The sequence below is a fragment of the Heliangelus exortis genome, chromosome 14 (assembly GCF_036169615.1).
Source record: "Heliangelus exortis chromosome 14, bHelExo1.hap1, whole genome shotgun sequence".
Lineage (NCBI taxonomy): Eukaryota > Metazoa > Chordata > Aves > Apodiformes > Trochilidae > Heliangelus > Heliangelus exortis.
This window is the reverse complement of record NC_092435.1, coordinates 11,351,486-11,378,215: the sequence shown is the minus strand read 5'-3', so window position 1 is coordinate 11,378,215 and position 26,730 is coordinate 11,351,486. Positions and strand designations below refer to the sequence as shown.

The 26,730-nt window shown below is 47.3% G+C and overlaps 2 protein-coding genes and 1 long non-coding RNA gene across 5 annotated transcripts in view; 1 reads left to right on the top strand and 2 right to left on the bottom strand.

Moving 5' to 3' along the window:
* Positions 1 to 3,436: 3,436 nt before the first annotated feature.
* HMGN5 (high mobility group nucleosome binding domain 5) lies at positions 3,437 to 13,646 on the bottom strand. 3 transcript variants are annotated; one of them, XM_071757980.1, is made up of 7 exons: positions 13,223 to 13,646; positions 12,344 to 12,404; positions 10,993 to 11,022; positions 10,574 to 10,603; positions 9,304 to 9,354; positions 5,385 to 5,528; positions 3,437 to 4,146 (listed from the first exon to the last, which is right to left on the bottom strand). In XM_071757980.1, exons 2-7 carry the CDS (start codon positions 12,356 to 12,358, stop codon positions 4,099 to 4,101), a joined length of 318 nt encoding a protein of 105 aa, XP_071614081.1. In that variant the 5' UTR covers positions 12,359 to 12,404; positions 13,223 to 13,646; the 3' UTR covers positions 3,437 to 4,098. The 3 variants fall into 3 exon arrangements, with proteins under 3 accessions (XP_071614081.1, XP_071614082.1, XP_071614080.1); XM_071757981.1 differs by lacking the exon at positions 13,223 to 13,646 and adding an exon at positions 13,086 to 13,136; XM_071757979.1 differs by lacking the exon at positions 13,223 to 13,646 and adding an exon at positions 12,960 to 13,029.
* An 8,288-nt stretch (positions 13,647 to 21,934) lies between these two features.
* Positions 21,935 to 23,069, bottom strand: LOC139802326 (uncharacterized). Its single transcript, XR_011728562.1, has 2 exons — positions 22,852 to 23,069; positions 21,935 to 22,689 (listed from the first exon to the last, which is right to left on the bottom strand). It is a non-coding gene; the product is annotated as an uncharacterized lncRNA (long non-coding RNA).
* Positions 23,070 to 23,171: 102 nt separating this feature from the next.
* SH3BGRL (SH3 domain binding glutamate rich protein like) overlaps positions 23,172 to 26,730 on the top strand; it is a 31,888-nt gene continuing 28,329 nt past the window's right edge. Inside the window, exon 1 of the mRNA XM_071757397.1 lies at positions 23,172 to 23,421. Within this exon, the coding sequence (XP_071613498.1) occupies positions 23,377 to 23,421 (45 nt within the window). The 5' untranslated portion in view covers positions 23,172 to 23,376. The remainder of the gene's footprint in view (positions 23,422 to 26,730) is intronic.

Below are 26,730 nucleotides of genomic sequence, written 5' to 3'. Positions count from 1 at the left end.
ATCCTCACCTTCCCCCAAGCCCCAGTCCCAACCACATCCCTTCCAAAGCAGGAGGCAGCAGCCACCCGAGCCCCCGGTGCCTTCTGCCACCCCCTCCCACGCTCACTTCTGACCAGTTCCCCTCTCCCTGGGACACTGGGATGGTCTCTGGCCAGAAGCCACGTTAACAATTGTTCTCCCCAAATGAGAGAGGCTCCTCGAAAGCCAGGCAGCAGCGGAGGGGCCCGGGGGGGGGGATTCTTGGCTCTCTGGAGCATCGGGTTTCATTGCAGGGGCTCCAGCATCAGCTGCAGGGGGGAGGAACAGCACCACGGGGACATTTAGAAAGAGAAGCCATCCGTTTCTGGTCAGGGGATTCAATTTTCTTTCTGCTTCAGCAGATTAACACCACTGTAACTTTATTCACTACCAGGGAAGTTGCTCTCGATCTCACCCATCAGATTTTCTGGCTTGGGAAGGGAAGGTGGATGCAGGATGTACCTACTAAAGCCTTCCTGCTGTGTGGTTTGGGATAATTTGGTTTGGTTTTCTGGTTTTTTTCCTTCTCCCATTTTAAACACGTAACTTGCTTCTTTTTTTCCCATCTCATTGTGATTCTCATTTTCTGCTTGCTGATGGCAGCCTTGCTCTTCCTCTCCTGTTCCTCTCCCTGTGCAGGGTGAAGTCTGGAGGAGCCTCCTCTCACTTCAAACCTCCCTTTCCAGGCTGATGAGCAGTGTTTCTCTAAGCCTTTCACTGTTCTGACAAACCAAAAAAATGCTTTCCCAGGTTCTGCTGAAGATCCTGCAAGAAGAGGAGTTACTGCCAGGAAATTCTGATACTTTCTCTTAAAATTTACAGGCACCCTGAGCTTACCTCAGCCCTGGGAGCCTGCACCACAGGTTGTGCTTTGAGCCCCATCCATGCACCCCAGGCCAAGAGGATGTAAAAGTTTGTCCAACTTCTTCCAATGGAGATCTGAAACATTCTGACCAACAATATCACCTCCTGCCACCAGGCTTCAGGGCCAACTCCAACTCCACACCTGCAGCTACATCTTGCCCAGGCACTGGGCTCTCACCACTGCAAGTGGTTCCACCTACCAGGGAAAAAGTCCCCTCTCCCTCCTTCAAAACCTCTGCTTTTGGGGCAACCAAAAACTTGGGAGCTGACGTGGAGCTATCCTGCAATTCAATGTCTAGACAGCAACAGATGAGGAGGGTCTGGCAGAAAGCAGGCAATCTATTTAATTGTGCAACTGCCTCAATACCCCATTGCTCTGAGAAGTTTCTGAATTTGAGCAAGGAGGTTTGTCTGAAAAGTTCTTAAGCAATTTGCTGTCCTTATTTGAAACAGGAATCTGATTATAACAATGGTTATAGAATTAAGAACAACTCTCGCCCTGGCACTGGAAAAGGGAGAAATAAACAAAAGCAAACACTCAATTGTATGTTTCTGTATAATAACCTCCGGATTTAAATGGAGAGAAATGACACAGAGAATGACCTCAATTAGCATATGATGGGCTGATTATGCCTTGGCACATGGGTGAGCCCTTTGCAAAGAAAATACCAACCCTCCTCATCCTCTCTGCTGTTATTTAAATAACAAAGCTCAGAACACTCACTCACCAGAAGCCAGACCCAAAGAGAAAAGGTTCAAGAGCACCAAGACCTGGAGAAGGAGCTCACCTGCCTCACCAAACCACATTTGCTGTTTCAAACCCCTTTAGAGAACCCACTGGGGGTGAGGAGGAATATGCAAGTAGCAAACATTTCATCCAGATCTGCATTTTCTCTCTGGAGCAGCACAGGCCCGCTGGAATTTCTCCCTGGCTTCAAGCAGCATTCAGTCAGACCCAAAACCCCAGAATATTCCATGTCCAAAGCAGGCTGCTGTGCTTCTCAGTGAGCTTTTATGATACCACAGCAGGCTGAAATCACTGAATCATTTTGATGTGTTAAAAAAAAAAGTGTCCGAGCCACTGCCTTCAAACTGAAGACATTGAGAATCTGTGATTTTATTCCATTCCCCTCAGTTTTCCAGGCCCCCACTGATGCATCCCATGGGAAACAATCCCAGGAGGCAAAAATGTCAATGGAATATGTGCAGTGATTCTGTGATCCCACACGTGGCAGAAAGATCCCCAGGACAGAGACAGAAGATCCGAGGAGCAGATCCAGCACCCACATCTCTCCACACTTCCACCAGGGAAGGGATTTCAGTGCCTTCTCTCCATGCAGGAGAAACCAGGGTGCATCCCTGGAAGTCACCATCTGGGCTGCACTGGATCAAGGGAATATTTTGAGAAGGAAAAGGCCCCTAAATCCTCTCTCACCTTTTTTGCTCAGGAAGATGTGGCTCGGTTAACTCTGATGCTTTTCTGGAAGAGCTCTGCAGAAATGTCAGGTGGTGCAGCAGGAATGAAAATCCCTCTTGCTGCAGGCCTGGGAAATTAAATCCACATTAAACATCATCAATGTAGTCAGGGCCCTGGGGTACTGAGCCTGAAACACACATTTAACACAAGACACCACACGCTGAGATGCTGAGTGACCAGTTTGGAGCTGAGATTAAATGTGCCAGCTCTTGGAATTCCCCTTTTCTGGGCTGTGAAACAATTTCATGCAAAAGATAAGGTTTCTGCAATGCAGACATTTTTCTTCTTATTAAATATATAACGTATATTCAGTCATCAGTGTGGAGAGACTTCATAAAAAAGGAAGCTTTTAGAGGAAAATTTGAAGTGTCCTTGATAAAGTCGCATAGAATAGCTGTGGCAAGAAAAATGAGGGTAGGTAAAACCAGAACTATATTCCCATTTAACTCCTGTCATTTCCCAGAAGAGTGAAGCTGGTGTTAATGGAGAGCACTTCTCTACACACAGGTGGATACTGCTAAGGGAGTTCAAGAAAGTGGTTTGTGAATGATTCCTGCTTAAAGAAGCAAACTGCAAACACCAGTTATGGAACGATGCACCTTAACCAGATCTGCAAGCACTCCCACATCAACAAAAAGAAACCATTTTATACTCTGAAGGGTTTGATGCAAACGTGGCAGTCTCTGAGCTGCTGCAGGATTCCTAAGCACAAAGAGCTCCCCTCTTAATTACAGCCAATTAAAAGGCACTTAGACCAATCCCAGACAATCCCTTCAGAATTTTTAAGAACATCTGGAAGGCTCCAGGTACACTGGACACCACCAAGCATCCCACCTCCACTGGAGAAGCACCCGCTGGGATCACCTCTTCCCATTTTGATCTTTAAGGTCCCTTCCAACCCTCACCAAACTCACTCTGGCTGCCCATAAACTCATTTTTGTTCACACAACTGAAGAAGCCCAAAGCCTTCCAGGCTGCACAAGTTGTCTCCACCTGAAGCCCTGGACCAGTGCAACTGGTCTGGAGTTGGGGAGCTTCCCAGCAGGACGTTTGCAGCACAAGCAACAAACCACAATCAGCTTTTGAGGAGTCTTTTTTATTAAGATAAATCCAGCAAAATTCCTAACAGTGGGTACATACAACCAACCTGCCCTTCTAAAAGAAACATTTGTATTTCATTTAAAAACATGATTACACTTTTTTTTAATTCTTTATTTTTTTCAAAACCGACAAAATAAAATTACATTTGGGAAACAACAGATTTCCAGCTCTTAGGTTTTTTTCATGAAAATAGCTCACCTTCTTTATAAAAGCAACCCACAGAACCACTGGAATGTTTAACACGGTTATTTGTTTTGAGACCTCCCCACTTTAAGAAACCATACAACACATACAAGGGAAAAAAATTAAAATCTGAAGTCTGTAAGCATGACTTACACAAAAAGGGACACACTGACAGAAGTCAAAAGCTACCACCACTTATTCTTTCCATGTACCATACAAACTATTACAATCACAAAATTTAAAAACAATGATTTCTTTTTTTGTTGTTGTCGTTGTTTTTGTTTTGTTTGTTAGGGATTTAATTCCCAAGTAACCGAGATGAAGATGTTCCATAATTAAATTCATGCTAAAAAAACCTGCATTTATAAAATAGTTGATAAAAATATTCCTCTCTGTTAACAATACAGCATGGAGGTACGGATACCAAATGATGGAGATATAGGGCAGGGTCAACATTACTCGGACTTGGCTTCCTTATCATCAGATGCTTCAGCAGCTGGTGCCTAGAAAAGTGTTTGGGAAGAACAGAAATATTATTTGTAAAGCTAATTCCATCCTGACAAGCATCAAAGAGAGACAAGTTTGTTAGCACACACACAAGGACAATGTTTTGTACCTGCAGAGGTACTACAGAGACTACCAACACACCCACGTGGTGGCTGATCACTCCAAAAACTAAAATACAGATGAGTTTTAATTGGTCATCGAGTTCATTTGGGGATGTTAAGTGTCTCCCCCAAAGAGGCAGAAGGCTCAAAGGCATTTTAGATTAGGATCAATCACACGCCAGCAAAGTTCAGGCTTCATCTCCCTAAGTCAAAGGGAAGTGTAAGAATTACACAAAAAACCCACAGTACTTGGCTGTAGTCCAGACTTTGGGGAAACTGAGTCTCACCTTCTCATTTATTTTTCTCTATAAAAATGCTTTCTATTACTTTTTAAAGCCAAAACAGCAAAATTGCAAAGCTCCTATCAGAGATCCTTTGAGGTACAGTAGCCCTGTATTAATCTTTAGCAAAGAACTGGTTTAAAAAACCAAAGAATAAGCAACCCATTAACTGGGTAACAATACTCCACACCTGAAGAGAGATCACTGTGAATCAAAACCCAAGAGAGAATACACCAGGGGCAGAGGGAGCCCATAGGAAATGTTGCACTTTTGCTCTCAGCAAGAAATCTTCTAGGAAAAGGCCACCAGGAGCTGCCTGAAGCTTGCAGCTACTCCTAGCAAATGGCAGCTCTCAGGTATGCAACTGACACATTCAGAATCTGTCAGAAAGAGGCTTGGAGATCAAGAGACAAGACCCAGTTTATTTTGCAGATCTCTTGTAGAACAGTTCCCTGGTGAAGAATTGTTTTAAAGTTGTTTTTAAAGCATTGTGTAAAACTTAAAAACAGACTTCTGGCACAGCACCAACCTGTGCTGAGCAGAAGAGGCAAATCCAGCAGACCAGAGAGGATAATGCAAAGTCAGCTCAGGGTTGGATAGCAATCTCACTGAGCTCTATTGTTCCCCAAATATTCTGCATCTTTCTGCTGCCAGCCCTGCCAGGGACACTACCATAGCACAGACCACCTGTGGAAGGGCTCCAGCAGGCAGCAGGAATGGTTGCAAGGAGAATGCTGTTCCTTCAGGCTCTCCCTGGCCTGTCTTTACAGGGTGGCAGGGAAATCCCCCCCTCCTGACAAGGAGTTCCTGCAGATTTGTTACCAACACATCTGGGTTGATGCCCATCTGTACCTCATTAGTTTTGGTATCTCCATTTTCAGAGTGGTTTTCTTCTTTAGCATCCTCTTGTTTAGTTTCATCTTTGCCTTTGGCTCCTTTCTTCCCTTTTGTTGCTGCCTTTTTGTCCTCCTTTTTATCATTTGCTGCTTTTTCTTTCTGTTAAGGAAACAGACGGGGATATGGTGAGCTCTGATTTCCACCTCCTCCATCTCTGCACATTCTCAGCTCTCAACCCACCTGCAGGACCTGCTTCTCCCCACTGAACTTCACACAAAGAGGAGATGAAAGTTTCTAAGGAAAGGAAAGTTTCTAAGGATTTTCCTTCTATTCTGCCCTGACTGTGCTACTGGGAAGTGGATAATATAAAAGCAGCTATGGTCAGGGTTAAAAGAATTCCTATTTTAAATAGGCATTCAATTCAATTAGCTAAAAAATGCTGGAGTTGAACTGGCCTGTATTTCTGCTGTGCTGCTGAAAGGCCTAGCACAGAACAAAAAGAACATGTACAACCACTGGAAATACCAGAATACTTCAGATGTGCTATTAATGCCCATTTAGGAGACTGTAACAAAGCTGGAGTCAAAGGACTTTCCCCCTTCCCTGCCCAGAAATATTCCTTACAATAATGAAACCATTTGTGTGATGGGCAAATTGGGGGCTCAGCAGCCTCACTCCAGAACTTTGCATTTATTATTTAAGAGTGATTTCTTAGACGTGGATCAGGCTAAATCAAACCTAAGCTTGACACTGCAACTTCTGCAGCAATATTAAGAGAGATTAAAAAGTTCTATATGGCAAGGTCAGATCCCAACCCCAATGCAGGGACATGACCCTTGTGAAGTTTCACTCTGGAGGAGCTGTCTCTGGCTGCCAAGAAATACTGGCACTGAGCAAACTTATTTAGTTGCTTGCTTGATTAATCTACTTCCAACAAAGGAGCCTTAAATATCTGCAAAATCACTATTCCCAGGGAAGATAAGCAGAACATTTATGACTATTTAGACCTCTCTGCTCAGAAGATGGAGTTGTCTCACAGACTACCAGCTACAAGAAGTCTACTCTCCTATTTCAGCATCTTGCTTAACAGGGCCTCAATTAATTCACAGTAAAAATGAGATGCTCCTAAGGGTACACTCAGGCACAGAGTACAAGGTGCTGATTCTTCAATGATACCAATTTAAAAAAATCACCAAAATTAAACCAAATCCTGTTATAAACACAGCAGACGTAAGAGAGGAGGTCAGCAGCACTCAGAAGGGTGAGGGTCTCTTTCTGCAGTCTGACCTTCCTGTGGGATTTCAACCCACCTGGGAAACTCTACCACAACCTGGTGCAAGGAGTCTCCTGGCTGAGCCTCTCCTCCTCCCTGGGGACTCTCTGATCAGAGATGCAGTGGCTCTTTCTGAGAGAAAGGAGCAAAGAGCACTGTTCCACTCCCTCTACTTCCTCTCCACTGCCTGCACAGTCCTCCAATTTCCAAGGGAGGCAGAAGAAAGATAAATATCACAGTAAGATCAGCACCCAGCTGCTCTGGTCCTGTTTGGTGGGAAGGTTTGGAGCTGCAGCACTACTCTGGCCCTGGTTTGCTCTCTGCCTGACCTAAGGAGTCCCCTGTGAAGGGTTCCTCCAGCAGCACCAGCATGCTCATGAGCAGAGTGTGTTGCTGGGTTGCTCTTCCATAAAGGATTTTGAAAGGCTTGGGGTATCTTTTCCCTTACCCCATGGAAAAAAAAAAAGACAGCGAAGCACTCACAGAGGTAAAACTGTAACACTTTGTAGCCCACTCTTTGCTGGTAAAGCCTCTCTCTTCAGGAAGGATTTGAGGAGAATCCACAGAAACTGCCTGCCAGGGCTGGACTCTAACTGGAGAGAAAGTGTCTCCCAGCACACAGCTGAGTGAGGATCCTGGGGGCTCTGCTCTGCAGACTTCATCACCACTTTTGGGACAAGCTAACAGCTACTCTGGAAGGGATCAAACCCCCTTCCATAACCAAATGAGTTCAGGGAAAAAATACCCCAGCAGATACTGTTCTTTTCCAGTTTCCAAGTTTCTTCCATTCTCTCAGCTAGTTCTGAGCTGATTCCACTGTATTCATTTTCCTGAATAATTTTTCTATACAGCTGGCAACAGTAACTCAGTAATCAGGTCACGTTTTATAAAGTGATAAAACTTTCTTCCCTGTGTCCTTCAGCAGAGGTAAGATGAGAAGGTGAAATCTGACACAAAAAGAACACTCACAGAACCTGAAGGGTGCAAAGTTAAACGTTTGGGGGAAAGAGGAATGTCAGATGCCTGCCCAATTCTTATCACACCCCCTTTGCACAGATATTGATTCAGTATCAGGAGCTCCAGAGGGCACAAAAAGCAGCTCAGGTGTCCTGGCTTCAAACCAGCACCTTGGAAGCAAGAGGACCAACATCTTCCCCATGCCACCTGGGGGGACCATTCCCAGCAGAGTTGAATGTTCCCAGATGGAGCCAGCACCACACAGCTTGTGCAGAAAGGGACCTCAAGTAAGTCCTGACAGTCACTTATAGTCCTTAAGCTTCCCATGGCTTCATTTTGCAACTTTTCATGCAGTTTGTGTATGAACCCTGAGATGCTTCCACAAAAATAAGAAAGGAAACTTGACAGAGAAAACACCAGCCCTGGGGATCACACACAACTGCACTGACCTCTGCATGGGTCATCAGCAGAGCCTGAACCCAGGGCTTGGAGATGCCCCAGGCAGCTCTCAGGCTGGAAGAGCAACCACCAGCAGTGGGCTCCCACTAGAGGGAGATAAAATCCAGAGTGTGCCAACCACTGGTGCCACTGGAATGTGGAGCAGCAGGGTTCTGAGGTTCCCCTGCAGCTCTGGAATGGGCTCTGGGAATCCTGCTGCAGGACCAGGTCTGGGAATCCTGCTGCAGGACCAGACACAGATGTGAAACATTTGCTCTGCACACCCCTGAGATGACAGAGATGAGGGCAGGGCTCCCCAAAACAACGAGCAGGGTTGTCCTTCTCATCCATGTCTCCTGGCATCTCTGCTGCTCCACAGAGCAGGGCTGGGGAGGCAGAATGGTTTCCACCAGCTGGAATGCTGCTGTGCCATAAGCAGCTGCCAGGTCTTTTACATGTACAGAAAAAAGCTCCTGGTTCCCAGCCCATCATCCCCTGCTGTAACTACAGCACCTCTGCTTTGTCCAGACCACCAGAGAAAACAAAACAGGGAGATAAGAACACTGAGGGTTTGTTATTGCTGCTTTGTTTTCTCCAGCTGCAAAACTCTCCATGCAATCTGAATATTTACAGATCTAAGCTCACTCTGACTGCTGGGGAAGTCTGTGACAGGAGAGGGGTCTAAAGAAATACCTCATGGCTTGCAAACTGTCCCCTGCAAACTGTTGCTCCAAAGGAGCTTTAAGCAGTTTCTTTTTTAACTCCCTTGCCTACAATATGCCAATATTTTGGATGCTGCCAAAAATATTCAGCTTAAGGAAAGGGGCATGTAGAACTTTATCTCCAGTGATTAAAATTTAATATACTGGAAACTAACTGCAAAGAGTGCTTTTGAATGAAAACATAGTAAGGAACTGTAATTAAAAGCATGATTTTCAATGCCTCCTCTAATTGAGTCTCTGATCTCTATTCAAAGCATCATTTTCCCAACAATGCATTATATGAAACTCCAGAACAGCCTTGCAAGGGAAGCAGGAAAGCCTCACCACAGCTGATTTAAAATCTGCTCAGTTTGCCACATCCCTTCAGTAGGAATTGGACAAAATTCTCTTTACATCTCTCCTGTCCTTTGAACTCACATCATTAAATTTTTAAAGAAAATCAGGAAACCCCCAAATGATTGCTCGTGGAGGGATTTCAGCCCCTCCATACACCCCCTGAGAGAGAAAAGCAGAACTTCAGTTGAAGATGAGCTCAGGCCCTTACCTTAGGTGCTGCCTTTTTGGGCTTTGGCTCCGGTTTGGGAGGAGCAGGTTTCTGCACAAAACACAGAAAAACAGTCAGAGGAAGTCCTGCAATGTTTTAGCAAGACTACTGCTAAAAGTATTGGGAACTATTCAAACCAGACAGTTTTGAGCTCTCTGCTTCATTCATACAAAGGAGGAAAAGTCAAAGGGGGGTGTTTCAGTCTGTTTCAGTCTCCAAACCCATTTTTCCTCATGTGGGTTACTCAGGTTATGGTACAGGAAATGGATCAGTAAAGTTTCTGGGTGTTCCTGACTGCTGTGAAGGGAAGGTGTCAAAAAGCAAAGGTGTTTGGACAGAACTGTATGGATGCACATCTTAGCTTTCACTAAAACAAAGTACTTTCTGCTTTAAATAGCAAATGTTATATATATTATTAGGTATAAGTTAGATATATTACCACATACAACTTGGCACATCTAAGATGCATTAAAAAAAAAATAAATAAAAGGGCTGGGACCAAATGTGCATAGAAGAGGGTTCCAAGAGCCTATTGAGGGTTGGGACTTTGGGCTGAACCCTGCCAGGTGACACAGATTTACACCCTCTAGGTCTCAGTTTACCCAACAGTTGGGTCCCCAAAATCAATGGTCAGATAACACAGCTAATGAGAGAGCAAGTGCTTTACAGAGCTCTGAGCAGGTTATCTGTATGGAGAAGACCTACAGAAAAAAAATGCATCTTGAAATCAATTATTACTGGACTCTGGATTATTGCAACCTTCCAGGGGGGGCTACAGGAAAGCTGGGGTAGGGCTTTTGACACAAGGGAGGACAGGGGGAAATGGTGTAAAACTCGAAGAGGGAGATTTAGGTTGGACATTAGGAAGAAATTCTTTCCTTTGAAGGTGGTAAGAGAGTGGAACAGGCTGCCCATGGAAGCTGTGGCAGTGCTGAAGGCTGGATGGGGCTTGGAGCAAGCTGGGCTGGAATGAGATGAGCTTTAAGGTCCCTTCAAATCCAAACCATTCTATGTGTCCAGACTGAATGTTTACTCATATGAAATATCCTAAAGTAAGGCTGCAATGTGTTGATGCTCAAAGACTGGAAAGACAGAATGAGAACTTTACTTTTAGATATTTCAGTGCTCTCACCAGGCCTTTCACAATACCAGTGGGGGGAAAAAAAACCCAAATTGTTTCTCTGTAACCCTCCCCCAGAAGCCAGCATCACACAGGAGGTTATAAAAGGAATTATTAGAGGTTATTAAATGAATAAATCAAGTTACTCACAGCAGATAGTCGAGCTGACCTTCTCTTTGGCTGCGTAAGGAAAGATGTGTCACTACAATTCAGGGAGCACACAAAGCACCACTTTCTCAGAACCACAGCCCAAAATAACACGGCCCACACGCCAGGTGATGAAGCCCCCAAAAAACCCAAACTCCAGGATTTACAAGATTATGGGCGTCATGGCAACGAGTTCTCGAGTTTGCTCTGCTGAGTGATAAAAGTTTCTTTACTTCTTGGGGCCCATGAAGGTTCAGGGATGTTACCTGGAAGGCCCCACATTAGTACCCAGGCCCTCAGGACACCCAGCACCCACCTCACCACGATCTGGTCCTCCATAAACACAGCAGAACCGAACCTCCCCCCCCCAACCACCACCCCTCCATGGACCTCACGATGGAGCCTCTGGCAGCAGCTCCTACCTCCTCCTTTGCCTCTCCTTCCGCTGGCGCCTGCAAGGGGAGAGAGAAACCCAGGTGAGAAAGCTGCACCGACCCCAACCCTCAAGGGGGAGACCTCGCAGCTCCTTTGCTAACCCGGGAGAATGAGGGGGGACAGCTATGGCGGACCCCCCCCATCTCCCCCCTTGGGGACTACAACTCCCACAATGCCTCAGCGCGGCAACGCCGACGTCACCGCGTCCGCACGTTTCCCCGCGTTTAAAAACTTCCCGCCAATTTACCTGACACAACAAGGTCGTCGCCGGCCCCGCGCAAGGGCAGTGTCGGCGAGATGGCTCTATCGCGATTACACCCCGCCCGCCGGGGGCTCTGGCCAGGCCCCGACGCCCACGGACCCGCCATTTGGCGGGTCCGTGGGCGTCGGAGCCTGCCCGGAGCCCCCGGCGGGCGGTTGCGGGGGTCCCAGTGGGGGGGGGGTGATGGGTTTGAGGTGGGGGTGTGGGTTCGGTGGGGTCCCCTGGGAGTGAAAAAGTTGGAAATTGTGGTGTGGAATCTTTTCCCCGTTTTCCTTGAAGGCCAGTTTCAAATTCTGCGCCGCCTAATGGCCCCGAATTACCATTGCACAACCATCTGGTATGACAAGAAGTGGGAGAGGAGGAGGGAGAGAGAGAGAGAGAGAGAGAGAGGAGGGAGGAAAAAAAAAAAAAAAAAAAAAAAAAAAAAAGAACAAAGGCAAAACGCAGGAGAAAGAAACCCGGTTCCGACATAAATCCCTTCAAGGAATAACCCGATTCGCCTTCAAATAAACCCGCGGGGGTTGAGGGAGGGTTGGGGCGGAGGGTTTTGGGTGCTGGGAGAGCCGGGGCTGCCGCTGTTGTGTTCTCCATAGGGGCAGCAGCAGCACTATGGCTGTTTGTAATCCAGCATGGAGACACAGCTCCAGCCTTCTCCTCGCAAACAAAACAGCCCGAAGTGAACTCACGGCTTCCCTTTTTTTTTTTTTTTTTCTCTTTTTTTTTTTTTTTTCCTCCCCGCGCTTAACAGCCCCCTCCCCTCCCCCTTCTTCTTTTTCCCCCCCCCCCCCCCGATACACAACGCCTTTTAAAACCTTCTCCCCTCCGGTCCCGGGTTTCACTTTAAGCCAGAAGACAAAAAAAAAAAAAAAAAATAAAAAAAATTAAAAAATGCAAAATAAAAAAACCAAAAAACAAAAAACCAAAACAAAACCAAAAACTCCACATACACACGCGCGCGCAGAAAGAAGGAAAAAAATAAATAAATTTACAGCTAATTTTGCAAACGCTGCTTTGATCTCTCCCCTTCGCTCCCCATCTGTCTCCCTTAATTTTTTTGTATTTTTTTTTGTACTTACCTTTCTTTTGGGCATAGTTGCACCTTAATAGTTGATTGCAAAATATATAGGTACAAGATACCTAGAAAAAAAATAAATGTAACCACCGCCAAACTGTTTCAACCGTTCTGCAAAATGGCAAAAAAAAAAAAAAAAAAAAAAACGAAAAAAAAAAAAAAAAAGAAAAGATGTTTAAGGGACCAAGAGTTAATTGCAGCAGAAACTGAACAAAAAAAAATCCCCCCCTCTTTATTGCAAACAGTAAAATACACCAACACGCAACCAAACTGCATGAATGGGGAGCGCGAGATGGGCCCAGCCGCTGACTGACAGCCCCGCCGGCCAATAGGAACGCGGGCAGCGGCCCGGGGGGCGGGGCCAGGGCGGGGGGTGGGCGGGGCGGCGGCGGCAGCGCCGGAGACGCTCGCAGACGGAGGGACGGCGGCTCCTTACGCCTTCTGCGCGGCTCCTACGCTGCCTGCGCAGCGCCGCCGGCCTAAAGCCCGCGGTGAAGACGGCGCCGCCGCCGCCCCCAGCGCGGCCCCCGGGGGAGCGGGGACGTTCCCGGACCCCCTCGCTTCTCCCAGCAACTCCGCGCAAAACGCGGCCTCCCCCCCCCCCCTCGCCCCCTCCTCACCGGTGGCCGCAAATTCCACCTCGCTCCCCTCCGGTCTTTCCTCCCCCCTCACCCCCCCTTCCCCGTCCCTCCCTTCTTTCCCCGCGTCCCCCCAGAGGCCGGGAAAGAAACTTCCCCGAAAGTTACCACAGGCCGCAGGACGACAACATGGCGGCCGCTCCGCGCCTCCCGGCCTTCGCCCTGCAGCCGGGCCTGGCGGCTGAGGGGAGCTGAGGGCAGAGGAGAGGGGGGGGAACCCGAGCCGCTTCCCGCCTGGGCCCTACCTGTGGGAAAGGGGCGACCACCCCCGGGTTACCTCAGCCGGGGGGTAGGGGGCTGCAGCCTTTGTGTCCCCCCGACCCCTCAGGGTGAAGATGGGGTGAGGTGAGGGTTTAGCTGGGGTTTTTCGGAATGGGTTTCGGCTTTTCAGTTGCCGTCTGGCCTCCCGGCTGGAGCTGAGCCTGGGGTAGGCCGTAAGGTGAAGTTTCCAGGCTCGGTGTGGACTGGGGAGAGTTTGCTCCTGGTTCCATCAAAACTACAATTTCTGACAGGAATCCTGGCATCTGCTGTGTGTGTTTCTTCGGGAAGACACAAGGCTTCAGCTTCAGGACCGAAGGACTTTGCAATTAAGACTTAAAGCTGGCAGTCCAATGTCTTAATAAAAACCTCCAGTAAAGGAGATGTTGCAGTATTCCTAGGTAGGCTGTTACAGGACTCAGCTGTCTTTAAAACCTGTATCTAAACTGTGCTCTGGTCGTAAATGCAAGTTTCTTTCCCAGCATCTAACTGATAAAAAGCACAATCAATCAGCATCAACTTACACAAACATCTTGGATAACTATATATAATTTCACATTATATTGTCATGTTCTCTCCTAAACTCAAGTTTTCTAGACTATACAAATTCTCATAGGTTGTGTGATTTCATGGGCCATATTTCCCAAACCTTTTTTCATGCGTTGGGCCACTCTGGCCTCTTTCCAACTTTGTTTGCTTCCCTACATCTCTATCCAATAATCAGGTTAATCAGGGAGCCTCCCTTAGTGTGACATTTGTCGACTTTGCAGCAGCATCACCATGTTGGTTCAGATTCTTTTCCTGATCCCCTGTAATCCCCAGATCTCTTTCATTGCTTCTCTCTGCACAGCTGTTCCCCCCGTTCTTGACAAATTCATGGTGACTTTCGGGTTTGTCACTTTTTACATGACTTTCCTCTCCAAAGTGCTTCCGTGTGGATTGTTTGTTCTCTTCCTGGACGTTGGGGTTAAGCTGAATTTTCCATCCACAGGTCCTTCTTTCTGCAGGCAGTGTAGAACCTCCAAACACCATGATCTTTTGCAGATAAACACCAGTTATTAAAAAGTGTCTATAAGTGGCCTCCTAAATACTGAGGAGTACGTTTTGCAGGCACTGCCAATCTCAGTGTAACCACAGAACCAGATCCAATTGAATCTGTTCTGTCCTCCTGCTACCTGTTGCTTTCATCTTCCTTAAGAGGTCAGGCGTAGTGACTGGTAGCAATTCACTTTATTTGAAGGTTGAAGCAAAGAAGACACAGGGGGATTTCTCTGACTTCCTTTATTTGTTCTCCTTTTCTGTCACTAATAAGATTTTCTTCTGGTTTGCTCTTCCTGCCAATGTGTATAAATAGAACACGTTCCTGTATCAGTGGGTTTCCTTCCCTCTCATTACCTGTTCATCACCCCACCTTCAAGTTCTCCTGCATTAATCAAGATTTTTAAATAGTGTTTCCCATAGTTCTCCCCATCTGAACAGAAAATTGCCTGCAACACACTTCAAGAGCTCTTGGTCTTCTTTCAGGAGCCTGTGTCTGAGAGCAGAAGTTCTCCGTGAATTTCTGAAGATTTGTGCTTTTGCTTTTGTCAGTTGCCTTGAAGGGTTTTGTCTGTCTCCTGGCAGTTATTGTTTCATCCTGCCTGTGTTCTCTGAGAAGAGAATACGTCTGTGGGAAAAGGAAGAGGAATTTAGTGAGGAGTCTGTCAGCATCTTCTCCTGCTTGGCAAACAGCTTGGTTGAAAGCTTGGATCAAAAGGTGCAAAACTGCAAATTAAGCACAGTGGATTTAAAACCCACTGCTGATTTTTGCATTGCATTCACCATGCCTTCTTTTTCACCACCATAGTTTTTCTGACATTTTGACTTTCTAAAAATGCTCATTAAACCCCAGACTAACCTGAGCGATCATCAGTTAGCAAATCCCTCTGATCAGAGAGGATAAATTGCTGTGAGATGCTCTTTAGCTGGAAGTAAAAATGGTTGTCCCTCTGCAGACCTGGAGAAAATTACAGACCTGGTTGTAGCCTGTGGGTTTTCTAAACAGTCTTCCTTTGGGCCAAGTGGAAAGAGCAATGAAATGGAACTCTAATAACTGGAGAGCATGGGAAGTCACCTTCCAGCTCAGTGGGGGGGTGGCCATGGCTGGATGAGTTTTTTTCTGATTCACAGAAGTATCTGTACGTTTATCTGTGATCTTTGCAGACCTTCTGGCTGAAAGCAAAGGAGACTCTGGCTCCACCATGGTTACCCCAGTGGCACAAAGGTGCTGCAGACAGGCAGCAGGGTCATTGTGACATTACTCACCCCACTCTATGGACCTCAGGGTGGCTTTATGACTGCTCAGTAGCTTTACAGTGGGTGTGGAGAGATAAAAATGGTTTGATGACACAATGGAATGGTATGGGCTGAGACACCTAGCCTGGCCCCCTGGCTGCCAGTCCAAAATTAACAACTTTGGATTAATTAGGCCTAGGAGAGTAAGTTTATCCTGGGTTATTGTTTTTTACCATGTGCCCTTCTTGTGTGTTTTTGCCAAATCTGTTGGTTTTTTTTTTAATTCAGTACAAAAAGACCTAATGTCAAGAGTCAGTCAAAGCAACAAACTGGAAATTAATGGGGTTTTTTTTGTTGGTTTTTTTTGTGCTGCTGTTCCCATGAGAAAGCTTCTTGCTAAAATTTGAATTCTGCTTCTCTAGGCATTGGAATTGGGTTGTGGACTCCAGAGGTGAAAACATCCACTCTGCAAACAGAAACATACAACTGCAACAACACAAAACGATGTTCAAATGTTGAGAGACTTACAGAAAACTGGGAAATTGCAGGCAACCCTAGTGCAAGAAAACACTTTGCTGCTGAAACTATCACAACTCAGTTAAATTTTTGCCCCCTCATCTTTGCAGAAGAGGCTGAGACTCAGCCAGCTCCGCTTTGATATCCCAGTGTTGCTCTGGGGCTGTTCTGTCCTCTCAGGGATCTCCCTCCAAGGAGCTGTTAGCCATGTCCTGAGTGCTGGGTGCCTTTCCAGATGTGTGCTGGTTCACAGTATCTCCTGCAGATGTTCCTGTTATTCCCCAAGGCTGGAATGTCCTGCAGAGGATGGGAGCCTCTTCCTGATGACAAAGATCTGTAGTGCTCCTCCAAGATCACCTCCTTGAACTAAGCAGATGGAGGTATTTCTGAAGGAAGGAAGGGTTAGGATTCTCTCTGTGCTCATTGTCACGGGACACATGACAAATAAAATCAATACACACATTGTGTTGTGGCAACATATCACCAAACTGGTTTCATCTGCCTGGCTTTTAAAGTGTCCACTGGCCTTCTTTTATCTAACTTTTGGGATGAGTGGGTTATTGATCGACAGAAGGTGTTTGTGCTTGGTTAATTTTATAGTCCTGGGTAATTTTATGGTTGGTCATGGGTAAAAATTGATTTGTGTGTCAAATTCAGTATTGATTGCAATGAAACATTTAGTGCTTATTAATTGGGGAACGTGAGGGTTTCAGTCTACTGGTTGGTTTAGAAATCTCATCTTCATTTCAGTAACACCTTTGGGCTTAGCCACGGTGTCCTGCCTGGTCCTCCACAGCAAAGGGGATGGCTGCAAACACCAAAGTAAACACAGACTTTTCATTAAACACAAAACACAGATAAGAAGAAATTTCAATTTCAGACTGTCGGCAGCAAGCGTGCCTTTTATTTAGTTCTTCCAGTTTTGGTTCTTTAAAAGAAGATGTAATTTGGAAAAGCAGTCAAAACGAAGACTGCTATTAAAATGAAGCCAGAAAAAGAAAAATGAGTATTCCACCAGCTGATCAGTTGCCAACAATGTCTTCTATTTGCCTTTTCCTCTGCAATTCTCCCACAGTGTGCCCTGCTGCACGGGTCTCCAAGGGATGGTGGCTGCCATTGCAGTAACAATTCTCAAAAAAAAAAAAAAAAAAAAAAGAAAAGAAAAACAAAAAAAAGAAAAGGTATAGTAGTGCAGGTGGGAAGAGAAAATCAAGCTTGAAGAGAGGCAGGAGTCAGAGGTGTCAGCACAGCACTCCCAGGTCCTGGCCTTGCACGAAGCACTGCAGGGAGTTCTGACCCCAAAACTGCAAGGGGCAAAAAAATGCAAATGCCATCCTGGGGTCTGTAAATCACCTGCAAAATGAGAATGATTTCCAGGGAGCTAGAGGCAGACTTCACCTGTCCAAAAGCAGCTGCTTACAGCTGAATGAGCTGTCTGGACTCCCTCTGGATCAGCAGGGAAAAGCAGGCGCCTCCGGGGGCTGCTGCGCTCCATTCCAGGACAAATATTCCATCTGGCATTTTAAAGCAGAAAACACATTTGCTCACCTAACACAAGGGAGGTTATTAACAGGTTGGGTGACATCTCGACAAAGAAATAAGTGGGAATGTCTCCTGCCCTTCCAACAAAGGATTAGCTCCATCAGCCAACTCAACGTGATGAAGAGGAGGGAGGTGGCAAGGGCAGAAAACACAACTGGGATGGGAAACACCCAACGTCCTGAGGTAGACCACAGAGCTGCAGCTGTTGCATCTGAGGGTGAATGGTTGGACAATTTTAATGATTTTTATGGAGCAGCTGAAGCCACAAAAGGAGGATCAGCTCTTGATTTAGTTGAGGGCAGAGAGCTGGACCTAACTAATCACTGAACTGGTGACCGTTGAGAGTTACCACACTGATGACAGCAAAAAAAGCCAAAGAAATTCCCTCTTCTGCCCAGGAACTCTGTAACAGTCAGAAGACTTCTTGGGAAAAAGCTGAAAGGGGAAAAAGCTGAAAGAGGTAGCTAAAAGAATAAAAGGGTTTTATGCAGCATGGTGAGTGCTGAAAGAAGTCACATTGGAAGTACTGACCAAATGCATCATCACCTGTTGGAAAAGCTTGTAGGAGGGTCAAGTCTGGCCCCCAAAAATGGCTAAAAAATCAAACATGGCTAAAAAATCAAACAGGGCTAAAAGGCAGGACATGGGAGGCTATCAGAGACAAAAGGCATCCTTCAAAACTTTGGAATTGTGTTTTAATAAGGAAAACAGATTAAAAACAATGTAAAAATGGTTGTGTAAAAATCAGAGTCTGACACACAACTAGCGAAAAGACTTCAAAAACCTAAGCCATTACATGAGCCAGGAAGCCTGAAACACACATTTTCCAGAACGAATCATCTATTGAGATATAAAAGGAGTATGTGGAAAAGACAATATTGGAGCAGAAAACCCAAAGGAGTTTTTTGCATTTGCATTTATTGTGGAGGAGGCTGGGGAAGCTCCCAGGCAGGAACTCGCAGGATCGCCCTGAGGATCTCTCTGGTGCTGAAGCATCAGTAAGGCTTAGAGTAAATCAACAAAGTGAGTAAGAACAAACTAACCATTACCAGATGATCCTCACCACACCATCAGCAGTGTGTAAGGCTTCCTTTAAAGCTGCTTCCACACACAGATCCTTAGAAAGGAGCTGATTCCACTAGGGATCTGTTCAGGAGAGACTCAGCACCCGAGAGGGTTGTGATCTACTGTTTTTGGTTTTTTTTTTGGTTGGTTTTTTTTTTGGCTTGAAGAACACAAGGAAGAGGGAAGGAGGAGGAGCAGACCCTTTGACCAAAACTGTCTTAGTCCTAGGAAAACCTAGGCCCTTTTCAAGTGATGATCTCCAAGTTCTTAAGAACCTCTCATGAAACAAAGGGCATGGCAGGCAGCACATACTGAAGCCCCTTTCGCAGGCTTTGAGCTCACAGCAAGCAGGACCTGCAGGTTTCTCACTGGATGGGCTCAAGGAAGGCAGGATTTAATGTTCAGAGCACAAAAATATGTTCTGTGCAGCCTGGGAGCTGGAGACCAGGCCAGGATGTTGTATCTCCTGCCTTTCAGGGAAGCAGCTCTCTGAGCCCGCTTGGACCAAGTGGCCTAAAACAGCACGAAAAGAGACAATTTATCTTATTCTGGCTGAACCCCTGCTATCTGGAGTACTCCAAGTACTTCCCTCAGGTACTCCTGGGTAATTAAATGTGCTTTAGGAGTAAGTGCAGGGCTGGGCAGGGGAGGGGGATGGAGGGGTCCTGGCTGGGCAGGGGGTCTTGGTCAGGCAGGGGGTCCTGGTTAAGCAGGGGGTCCTGGCCAAGCAGGGTGTCCTCGTCATGTAGGGGATCCTGGTTGGGCAGGGGGTTCCGGCTGGGCACAGGGTCCTGGCCAAGCAGGAGGTCTTGGTCAAGCAGCAGGTCCTGGTCATGTAGGGTGTCCCATCCCGAGCGTGGCCTCAGCTGCAGCCTCGCTGCCGGAGCAGAGGTGCAGAACCTCCAGCCCCTGGGTGAGGAAGCAGAAGCACCTCTGGCTTCAGCTGCACCCCAGTCCCCACTGACACTGCGGTCACGTCAGGCACCTCCAGCGCTGGAAATGCGGAGCGGAGTCACGGGGTTAAACCCACGGAAATCCCCGATCTGCCAGCCCAGAACCCAGCCGCGTTCCCAGCCTGCACAGGCCGCTCCTCCGGAACCACCCGCTCTCCTTCCTCCCCAGCCTTGCCGGAAGGTTGGGCCGAACCGGGGCTGAGCTCGGTGCTGCCGTGAGGCTCAGAACCACAGCACCGTCGTCCCCCCCCAGCACGCACACATCGGTACCGCCCGCACCGCCCCCCCCACCTCCTCCCGGTACCGCCCGCACCGCCCCTGGTGCCCCCCAGCGCCGGCAGGGGGCGCAGGCGGCGCGGAGGCCGCCACCGCCATGGGGGGAGAGGGCGGGAAGGGACCCGGCAGGGCTGGCATGGGGACAGGGCTGGCATGGGGACACGGGAGAGGGGACAGAGAGGGATAGAGCTGGTATGGGGACAGCAAGGGAGGAAAGAGAGACAGCGCTGGCCTGGAGACACGGGGGACAGAGCTGGCACGGGGACAGTGAGGATGTCTTCACCCTCTCTCATCTTCCCATTGGGCCTGTGACTCGGCAGCCCGCACAGGGCTGTCCCCAGAGAGTGACATGGGCTGTGATGGCTCTTGCACAACTCTACCCCAAAACGAGGAAACGTGGCCTTGCTCCGTGTCCGACTGAGAAGCAGGAGGAGAAGCAGATCTGGGCTCCCTCCCCTTTCCAGGAGGACTCTGGAGCGGTGTTTGCACCCCCCACCCATCAGCAGGGGCTGCATGGAGCAGGACACGGCTGTGGCAGAGCATGGGGGAAGTCAGGAGATGTGCTCTGAGTCACAGTGTGCTTTCTGGCTCCACGGGGCTGGAAACAAAGAATAGATTTCTTATTTCCTGCTGAACGTTGAGGTGACCGTCAACGGATCCCAAATTCCTCCATTTCAGGAGTTCAGATGGGTCCAGATCATCTTCTCGAGCAGAATCAGAGAGGAACCCTGGCACGTTCTCACGTTACTAGCCAAATATTTGCAACAGAATTCTGAATGTATTTCCGTGGTTAAAAAGAAACTGTGGAGCAGCCTTTGGAGCTCATGTGCTTCCTGACCTTTTGTACCAGAGGGATTTTGCAGTTGATGAGTGTAATATCTTTCATTGCGAGACTCTATTACATTTCTTGTTTAAAAATAGCTTCATTTGTTCAGAAGTCCCATTCTTGTCTGTGGTTTAAGAAAAAAACCCAAACCAACAAGTAGGTCTTTGCCATTACTGGCAATATTTTTATCTGAAATCTCTGGGTGATTCTGGGGTGGGCAAACCATTGGGCTCCCCATCAGGGAGCACTTTTTTGCTGTCACTGCAGTCAGTGCTACTGCTGCCACCCACTCAGTGTTGCTGCTTCATAATATATAAAGCAATACAAACCAAAATCCAGCTGTTTGGTTTTTCACCTGGTGAAAGAGACAGCAATAAAAGGATGCACTCTGACAAGATGGCCTTGTACCAACAAAGGCTGCAGCACAAAGGAATGGAGGAAATTAATGACTATTATATACATATTATTTTTTGTTGGCTGCACAAGAACAGGAGATTTTTCCTCTTAGAGGCATAATATCCATTTGTTAGTTTCGTTTGAGGTTTTGGTCTACCTTGAGAAGGATAATTAAACACAACTGTTTACTAGTGAAAAAAATAATACCATGGATTTTATATGAGTAGCCTGGGACCAGGAAACATTGTGCTTTTCTGCCAATAGAGTAGAAAATTTACTATTATGAGCCAAGGAAACCTGGTCGTTTCAATAATACCCAATTCACGTATTGCTCTTAACTTAATAAATCTTCTTTTGTGAAGATGAAATGCTTTCTAGAGTGCACTTTTGAGAGTAATGATTATACCAGTTTTTTTTAGCAGGCAGAAAGACAAGGTGCAGCTCACAGCTGGATAATTCCAACTCTGAGGAGCTGAGGTGTGTTAGGAGGAGGAGAGGAGAGCTGGGCAGGGAGCAGCAGAGTGACAACTGAGCCCAAAGTTCAAACAAACCAATCTGCCTTGCTCTCCACCTGCATTTTTTAATTATTTCTATGGTGTGGTTTCCTTGCCAGAAATGAGATGACAGCCTGGCACATGGTGTGGTGCTCTGAAGGAAAGGGGATTTAACAGGGCACTTCTCAAGCAGCTGTGAAGGGGCTGAACAAACACATCTGAAGAAACATTCCCTAAAGAATTTTAATCTCCTGGACTTAGCTCGATTTGTTTTAAAAAGATTTAAAAGTACACTGCTTAGTTTTATTACATTTTGAAATTCCCTGAATCAGGGAATTTTTGTTGTGTACCATCAGCCTAAATAAATTCTGGTTTATTGCTTTTCCAAAGTATACATAAATCTCATTACAGTCTCAAAGAATGACATAAGTATCATAATATCAAAATTAGACCTGTCATCCTCAAAATAGTTCTCTTTTTTCTTACCATTGGCAAATTAAGAAATATAGGTGGCTTAACTCCACAGACTTCATAACTCAACAGGCTTTTATAAAAATATCTGCGGTCAGAAAAAGCACCTGACAATTTGAAACAGGAAGGCTTACTTTGCAAAAATAATTTCAGAAATACCTCCCCCCTTTTTGCCAAGAGCAGCATGAACATCTTTCTTTCAGTTTTGCTTGTAGGATATAAAACTTCAGCTTACTGTGTTTTATCACCGTATTTTCTCTTTCCCATGAAGCTGCTCTCAGAATGTATAATAAAATATATATAATGTACTATTTGGAGCAAGAAGGGCATGCAGAAGGCAGGCGGGGAATATAAATTTCCATAAATAAAATTATTTTAACAGTTAAGAACACTTCTCCAGTGGTCCTAATTAACACAAAGGATGAAGCAGCATGCGGTGGCACTGCAGAACACGATGGCTGGAGGTGTCCCTTTGGGCACGGTTTCTTTTGACGCTTTATTGGTGTGAAATACGTTAATTTCGGGAACACCAAGAGCTCGACTCCGACACCTAAGCAGCCGTGTCTTTTGACAGGGGCGGACACATCGCTTTCAGAGGTCTCACAGCACGGGCAAGGCGAGGAACAGCAGCGGGGCAGCCCCTGCGGGGATGAAGGAGGAGATGGTGGCTTTCCCGGGCCAAGGAGAAGCTGCTGAGGGATGGGGAGCGGGAAGGGCGGAGCCCCGGGACTGCTCGGTGGTTCTCGGATCGGGGGCTGTGAGGGGAGGCGGCCCCGAGGGTATCCGACCCTGAGGAAACCGACTCCGAGGAAACCGGCCCTGAAGAAACCGGCCCTGAGGAAACCGACCCTGATGGGATCCGACCGCGACCATGGCGGCCGCGCCCGCCTCCCCGCAGGGCCTGGGGGCCACCCCGCTTTTCCGCACCCCCCTTCCCCGCACCCCCGTTCCCTTAGGCGGTGGCCCCGCCCGGACCCCCGCGTCGTCTCAGCGGGGCTTCCCGCCGCCATGGCGCTGCCGCCTCTTTCCCCCGCTCCTCTCGCGTGGTTCGTCGAGAACTCGCCTCGCCCCTTTCTTTATTCCTTTATTTATTTATTTTTTCATTATTTTTTTTCTTTAACCATTTTTTCCCCTCTTCCGGGCGGCGGTGACTGCCGGGCCGGCAGCCCAGTGAGCGCGGCGGGGCGGGGCGAGGCCTCCCGCCGCCTCCCTTCTTCCCTCCCTCCCGCCGCCTCAGCCCCAGCCCTGCTCCTCGCCGTGCCGCCCGCACACACCCACCCTACCCGGCTCCGCATCCCGCTGCTCCCGCCGCCTCGTCCCCCCCCAACATGGTCATCAAGGTCTACATCGCCTCCTCCTCCGGCTCCACGGCGGTAAGGGAAGCTCCGGGAAAGTTGTACCGGGCTGGGGGCAAGGGTGGGTGCGGGTTTCCCTCGCCCGGGGATGGCGCGCTGCGGCCGGGCTGCCTGAGGAGATGTTTGGGGCTGCCTGAAGAGAGGTTTGGGGCTGCCTGAAGAGAGGTTTGGGGGGCAGCCTGAGGAGAGGTTTGGGGCTGTCTGAGGAGAGGTTTTGGGGCAGCCCGAGGAGAGGTTTTGGGGCAGCCCGAGGAGAGGTTTTGGGGCAGCCCGAGGAGAGGGTTTGGGGCTGCTTGAAGAGAGGTTTGGGGCTGCTTGAAGAGAGGTTTGGGGCTGCCAGGCTTCTCCCCCCCTTGTTGGACAGAGAGAGAAGCAGCCAGCGCTTGCAGGGAGCTGTGTGCTGCAGCTGGCCGTCGAGAATAAAATGTAATTTCTAGGGTGATTTCTTAGGTTGTTCCGTGAGTTCTGTGAGCTGCTCCCACACCCGGGATGGCTTCAGAAGCTCCCGAGTGGGTGGTAGTTGTTTGCACCCCTCATCCTGTAAGGGTGCTGCTGCAAATCCAGAAATGTTTTTGGGGTGTTCTATTGTTTGCTTTTTTTGTTTTGTTATTCTTGAAGTTTATTTCTGGATTGTGTGTCTCCCCCCCCTCGCTCCATCTCGGTGTTGGGTTTGGATGAGTTTAATTGGTGGCAGGCGTGTGTGGCCACTGGCCGAGTAGCTGCAGTTTTTGGCCATGTGGGAATGCTGAGTTTTGCTTCTCCTGGCCCCAGCGAGCTGTGGGCAGAGCTCAGACAGAAGATTGTGCTTTCCCGAAGCAAAATGATAAATGGAACAAAAAAACTGGGGGGTTGTGCTTAGGTTCAGATGTAGCTCGGAGCTCTAGTGTTCTCAAGGTTCTCCAGTTTCTTTTGGATCTGTGTGAAAGATGCTTGGAGTCTAAAACCCAAGGGATGTTGTCACGCTTGGGATGAATGTACTGGAGACCTACAGAGTGCCAGAGATGCAGAAAATGCCACCAATTGCATTTAATGGTGAGTGACTTTTACTGCAAGTGGGTAAAGAGCCTGAGCTGTGGCTCTCTGATGATCTTTCAGGTAGCTGGGGGCTGGGTGCTTCAGGTGCAGGTTCCCAAACTTTCAGAGGACAGTGATCTACAGAAGATAAAAAAAAAAAACAACAAACAACCCACACTGAATTCTTCTCTGTTGGAAGTCTATGGTCTTCAGCAGATAAAATGCCCCGTTGGGAAGCTTTCCTGGTGATGCTGTAACCCCTCGTTTAGCTCTAATGACAGAGGCTGAGCCCTGCAGTGACAGAGTGCAGATGGCACAGGAGCCTGCGCCTTGGGTGGTCCTGCTGTCCCTCTCTTCCTCTGTCACTTTTGTTAATCTTGATGTCAAGGCTGACACCAACGTGCTGCTGCTGATTGTGAAGAGCAGATGATTTATCTGATGCTGCTCTGGAGAGTTGTCTTCAACTACTCTGGAGGGTGATTTCATCTACAAGGGGGGTCCAACGGGTTTTTTCTGCTGGGTTTATGCAAAATGATGATCTGGAAGGAAAGAACCAGCCAGTAGCAGATTGAAAAAGTAATTTTTCCTTTCTGATACAGCTGTGAATAGGTTTCAAGTCGACTGATTCTGTTGCTATAGATTTTTATCTGTGACCTCTTAATGGCAGCTATTGATTTCTGCCTCTGTGGTGATACCAAGCTCCAGGGTTGCAAGCAGTGATCTCAACCCTGACTGTGTTTTCCTGTTTCTGAATTAGGCTTTTAATTATTAGCTTAGTGGTTTCTGTGCTGCTGTCTCATCCTTGTGGGGATTGCAAGGCTCCATTCTGACTAAGTGCTGCCTTTCAGGCTTCTTTGTGCATCCTTGCCTCTGGAATTAGCACATAGCACTGGCACAGTCTGTTTGTGTGGAATTCGAGTGTAATGCTCACATAATTGCCAGTTTTATGACATATATATACATATACACATTCATGCCTGTGTCTAAAGCTAGTACAGCTCAAGTAATCTTGTAATGAGCAGGAATTGCACATTCTCAGTTTACTGAGTACATCGAGAGTGTTTCTGTTGGCAGGCAGCAGCTGAGTACCTCACTGAGTAGCTGTTTTCTTTCTGGTATAAGAATTTAAATTGGTGTTTCAACCTGAAGGAAGGCAGAGAGGCACTGATCTGGAGGGAAATGTGCTTGGTGGGAATAGGTTGGGGGGGAGGGTCTTAAGCCACTGGTTAGGGCTTTGCTTGGTAGACCAGGGGGTGCTTTTCTGGGTGCTGAATTTGAAATAAACCACTTGGGGAATGGAAAACTGAGAGCAGAGGAGGTTGCTGCAGAGAGATGGAGTGGAGTCAAAGCTGTTTCCAGCAAAATAACTGAACTGTTTAACATCAGCCCTGTAAGCAGGGCTCTCACTCCTGCTAAGTCAGTGTTGCACTGCCAGTGACGCCCAGCACTGTGTTATTTTGTTTTCTTAAAGGCTAATTTGCTTGAGTAGAAGCAAACCAGAAATAAGTATGAAATCTCCTCCTTCCTAGAAAACAACCACCCTGTTTCTGTAAGTTGGCGAAGCTTTTGTGAGACTCTGGAAAGCATCATCTCCCACTGAAGAGAAAAGGGGTTGAGCTTGCTTCACACCTCCCAGCCTGGGGCTGTAAGTCATGGAGGGTGCCCAAATTTTGTGGTCTTTTATTGGCAAAGTCACACTTTGTTATGCAGTATTATTTGCCACATCACAGTGTTTAAAGTGTTCCCCTGGGGCACAGTTCTCCATGAAGTTTATACTCAGTAGTATGTATCTGTGAGGAAAAAATACCTTATGGAGCTTGTGACTAAGCAAAGGCATTTTTACAAGGAAGTTTCAAAGGATTTTTGATGAAGTTGACTTAATTCTCATGTATGTGTTAGTCAGAGTTGGGGCATGGGTGTTTCAGTGACTGCTGAGCTGCCCCTTGATAGGTTTTCCAGCATGAGGAGTTAATGCTCAGCGTTATCTCTGGTTTGTGTTATTGGTTGGGAACTCCTCTATTTATTTGTACTTGATCCTGGGATTGGCTTTATAGTCTGTGTGGTAAAGGTAAAAGGTGATGTTGGCTTGGGGTGGTTCATTGCCGTGGTTCTCATAAACAGAGATAACTGAATAAACTGGAAGTTTATAGTTAAGGGCTCACCCAAAATATGATTATTGCAGTCTTGGTCTGGCCTCTTATTTGAATACCACCCTGAAAAGCTCAGTGCCATCCTTCCAGCACTGGTTCCTGCTGCATTTGGGAGTCTCGAATGGAAAGTTGCCTCTACTCTTTAATCTTTCTCAGTCTGAGT

Excerpts from the sequence above, each read along its gene's own strand:
- HMGN5 (XM_071757980.1), bottom strand. Across the intron at positions 9,355-10,573 it reads GGTCAGCTCGACTATCTGCT|AAACCTGCTCCTCCCAAACC; the intron begins GTGAGTAACTTG and ends TGTTTTGTGCAG. Across the intron at positions 5,529-9,303 it reads CCAAAAAGGCAGCACCTAAG|AAAGAAAAAGCAGCAAATGA; the intron begins GTAAGGGCCTGA and ends TTTCCTTAACAG.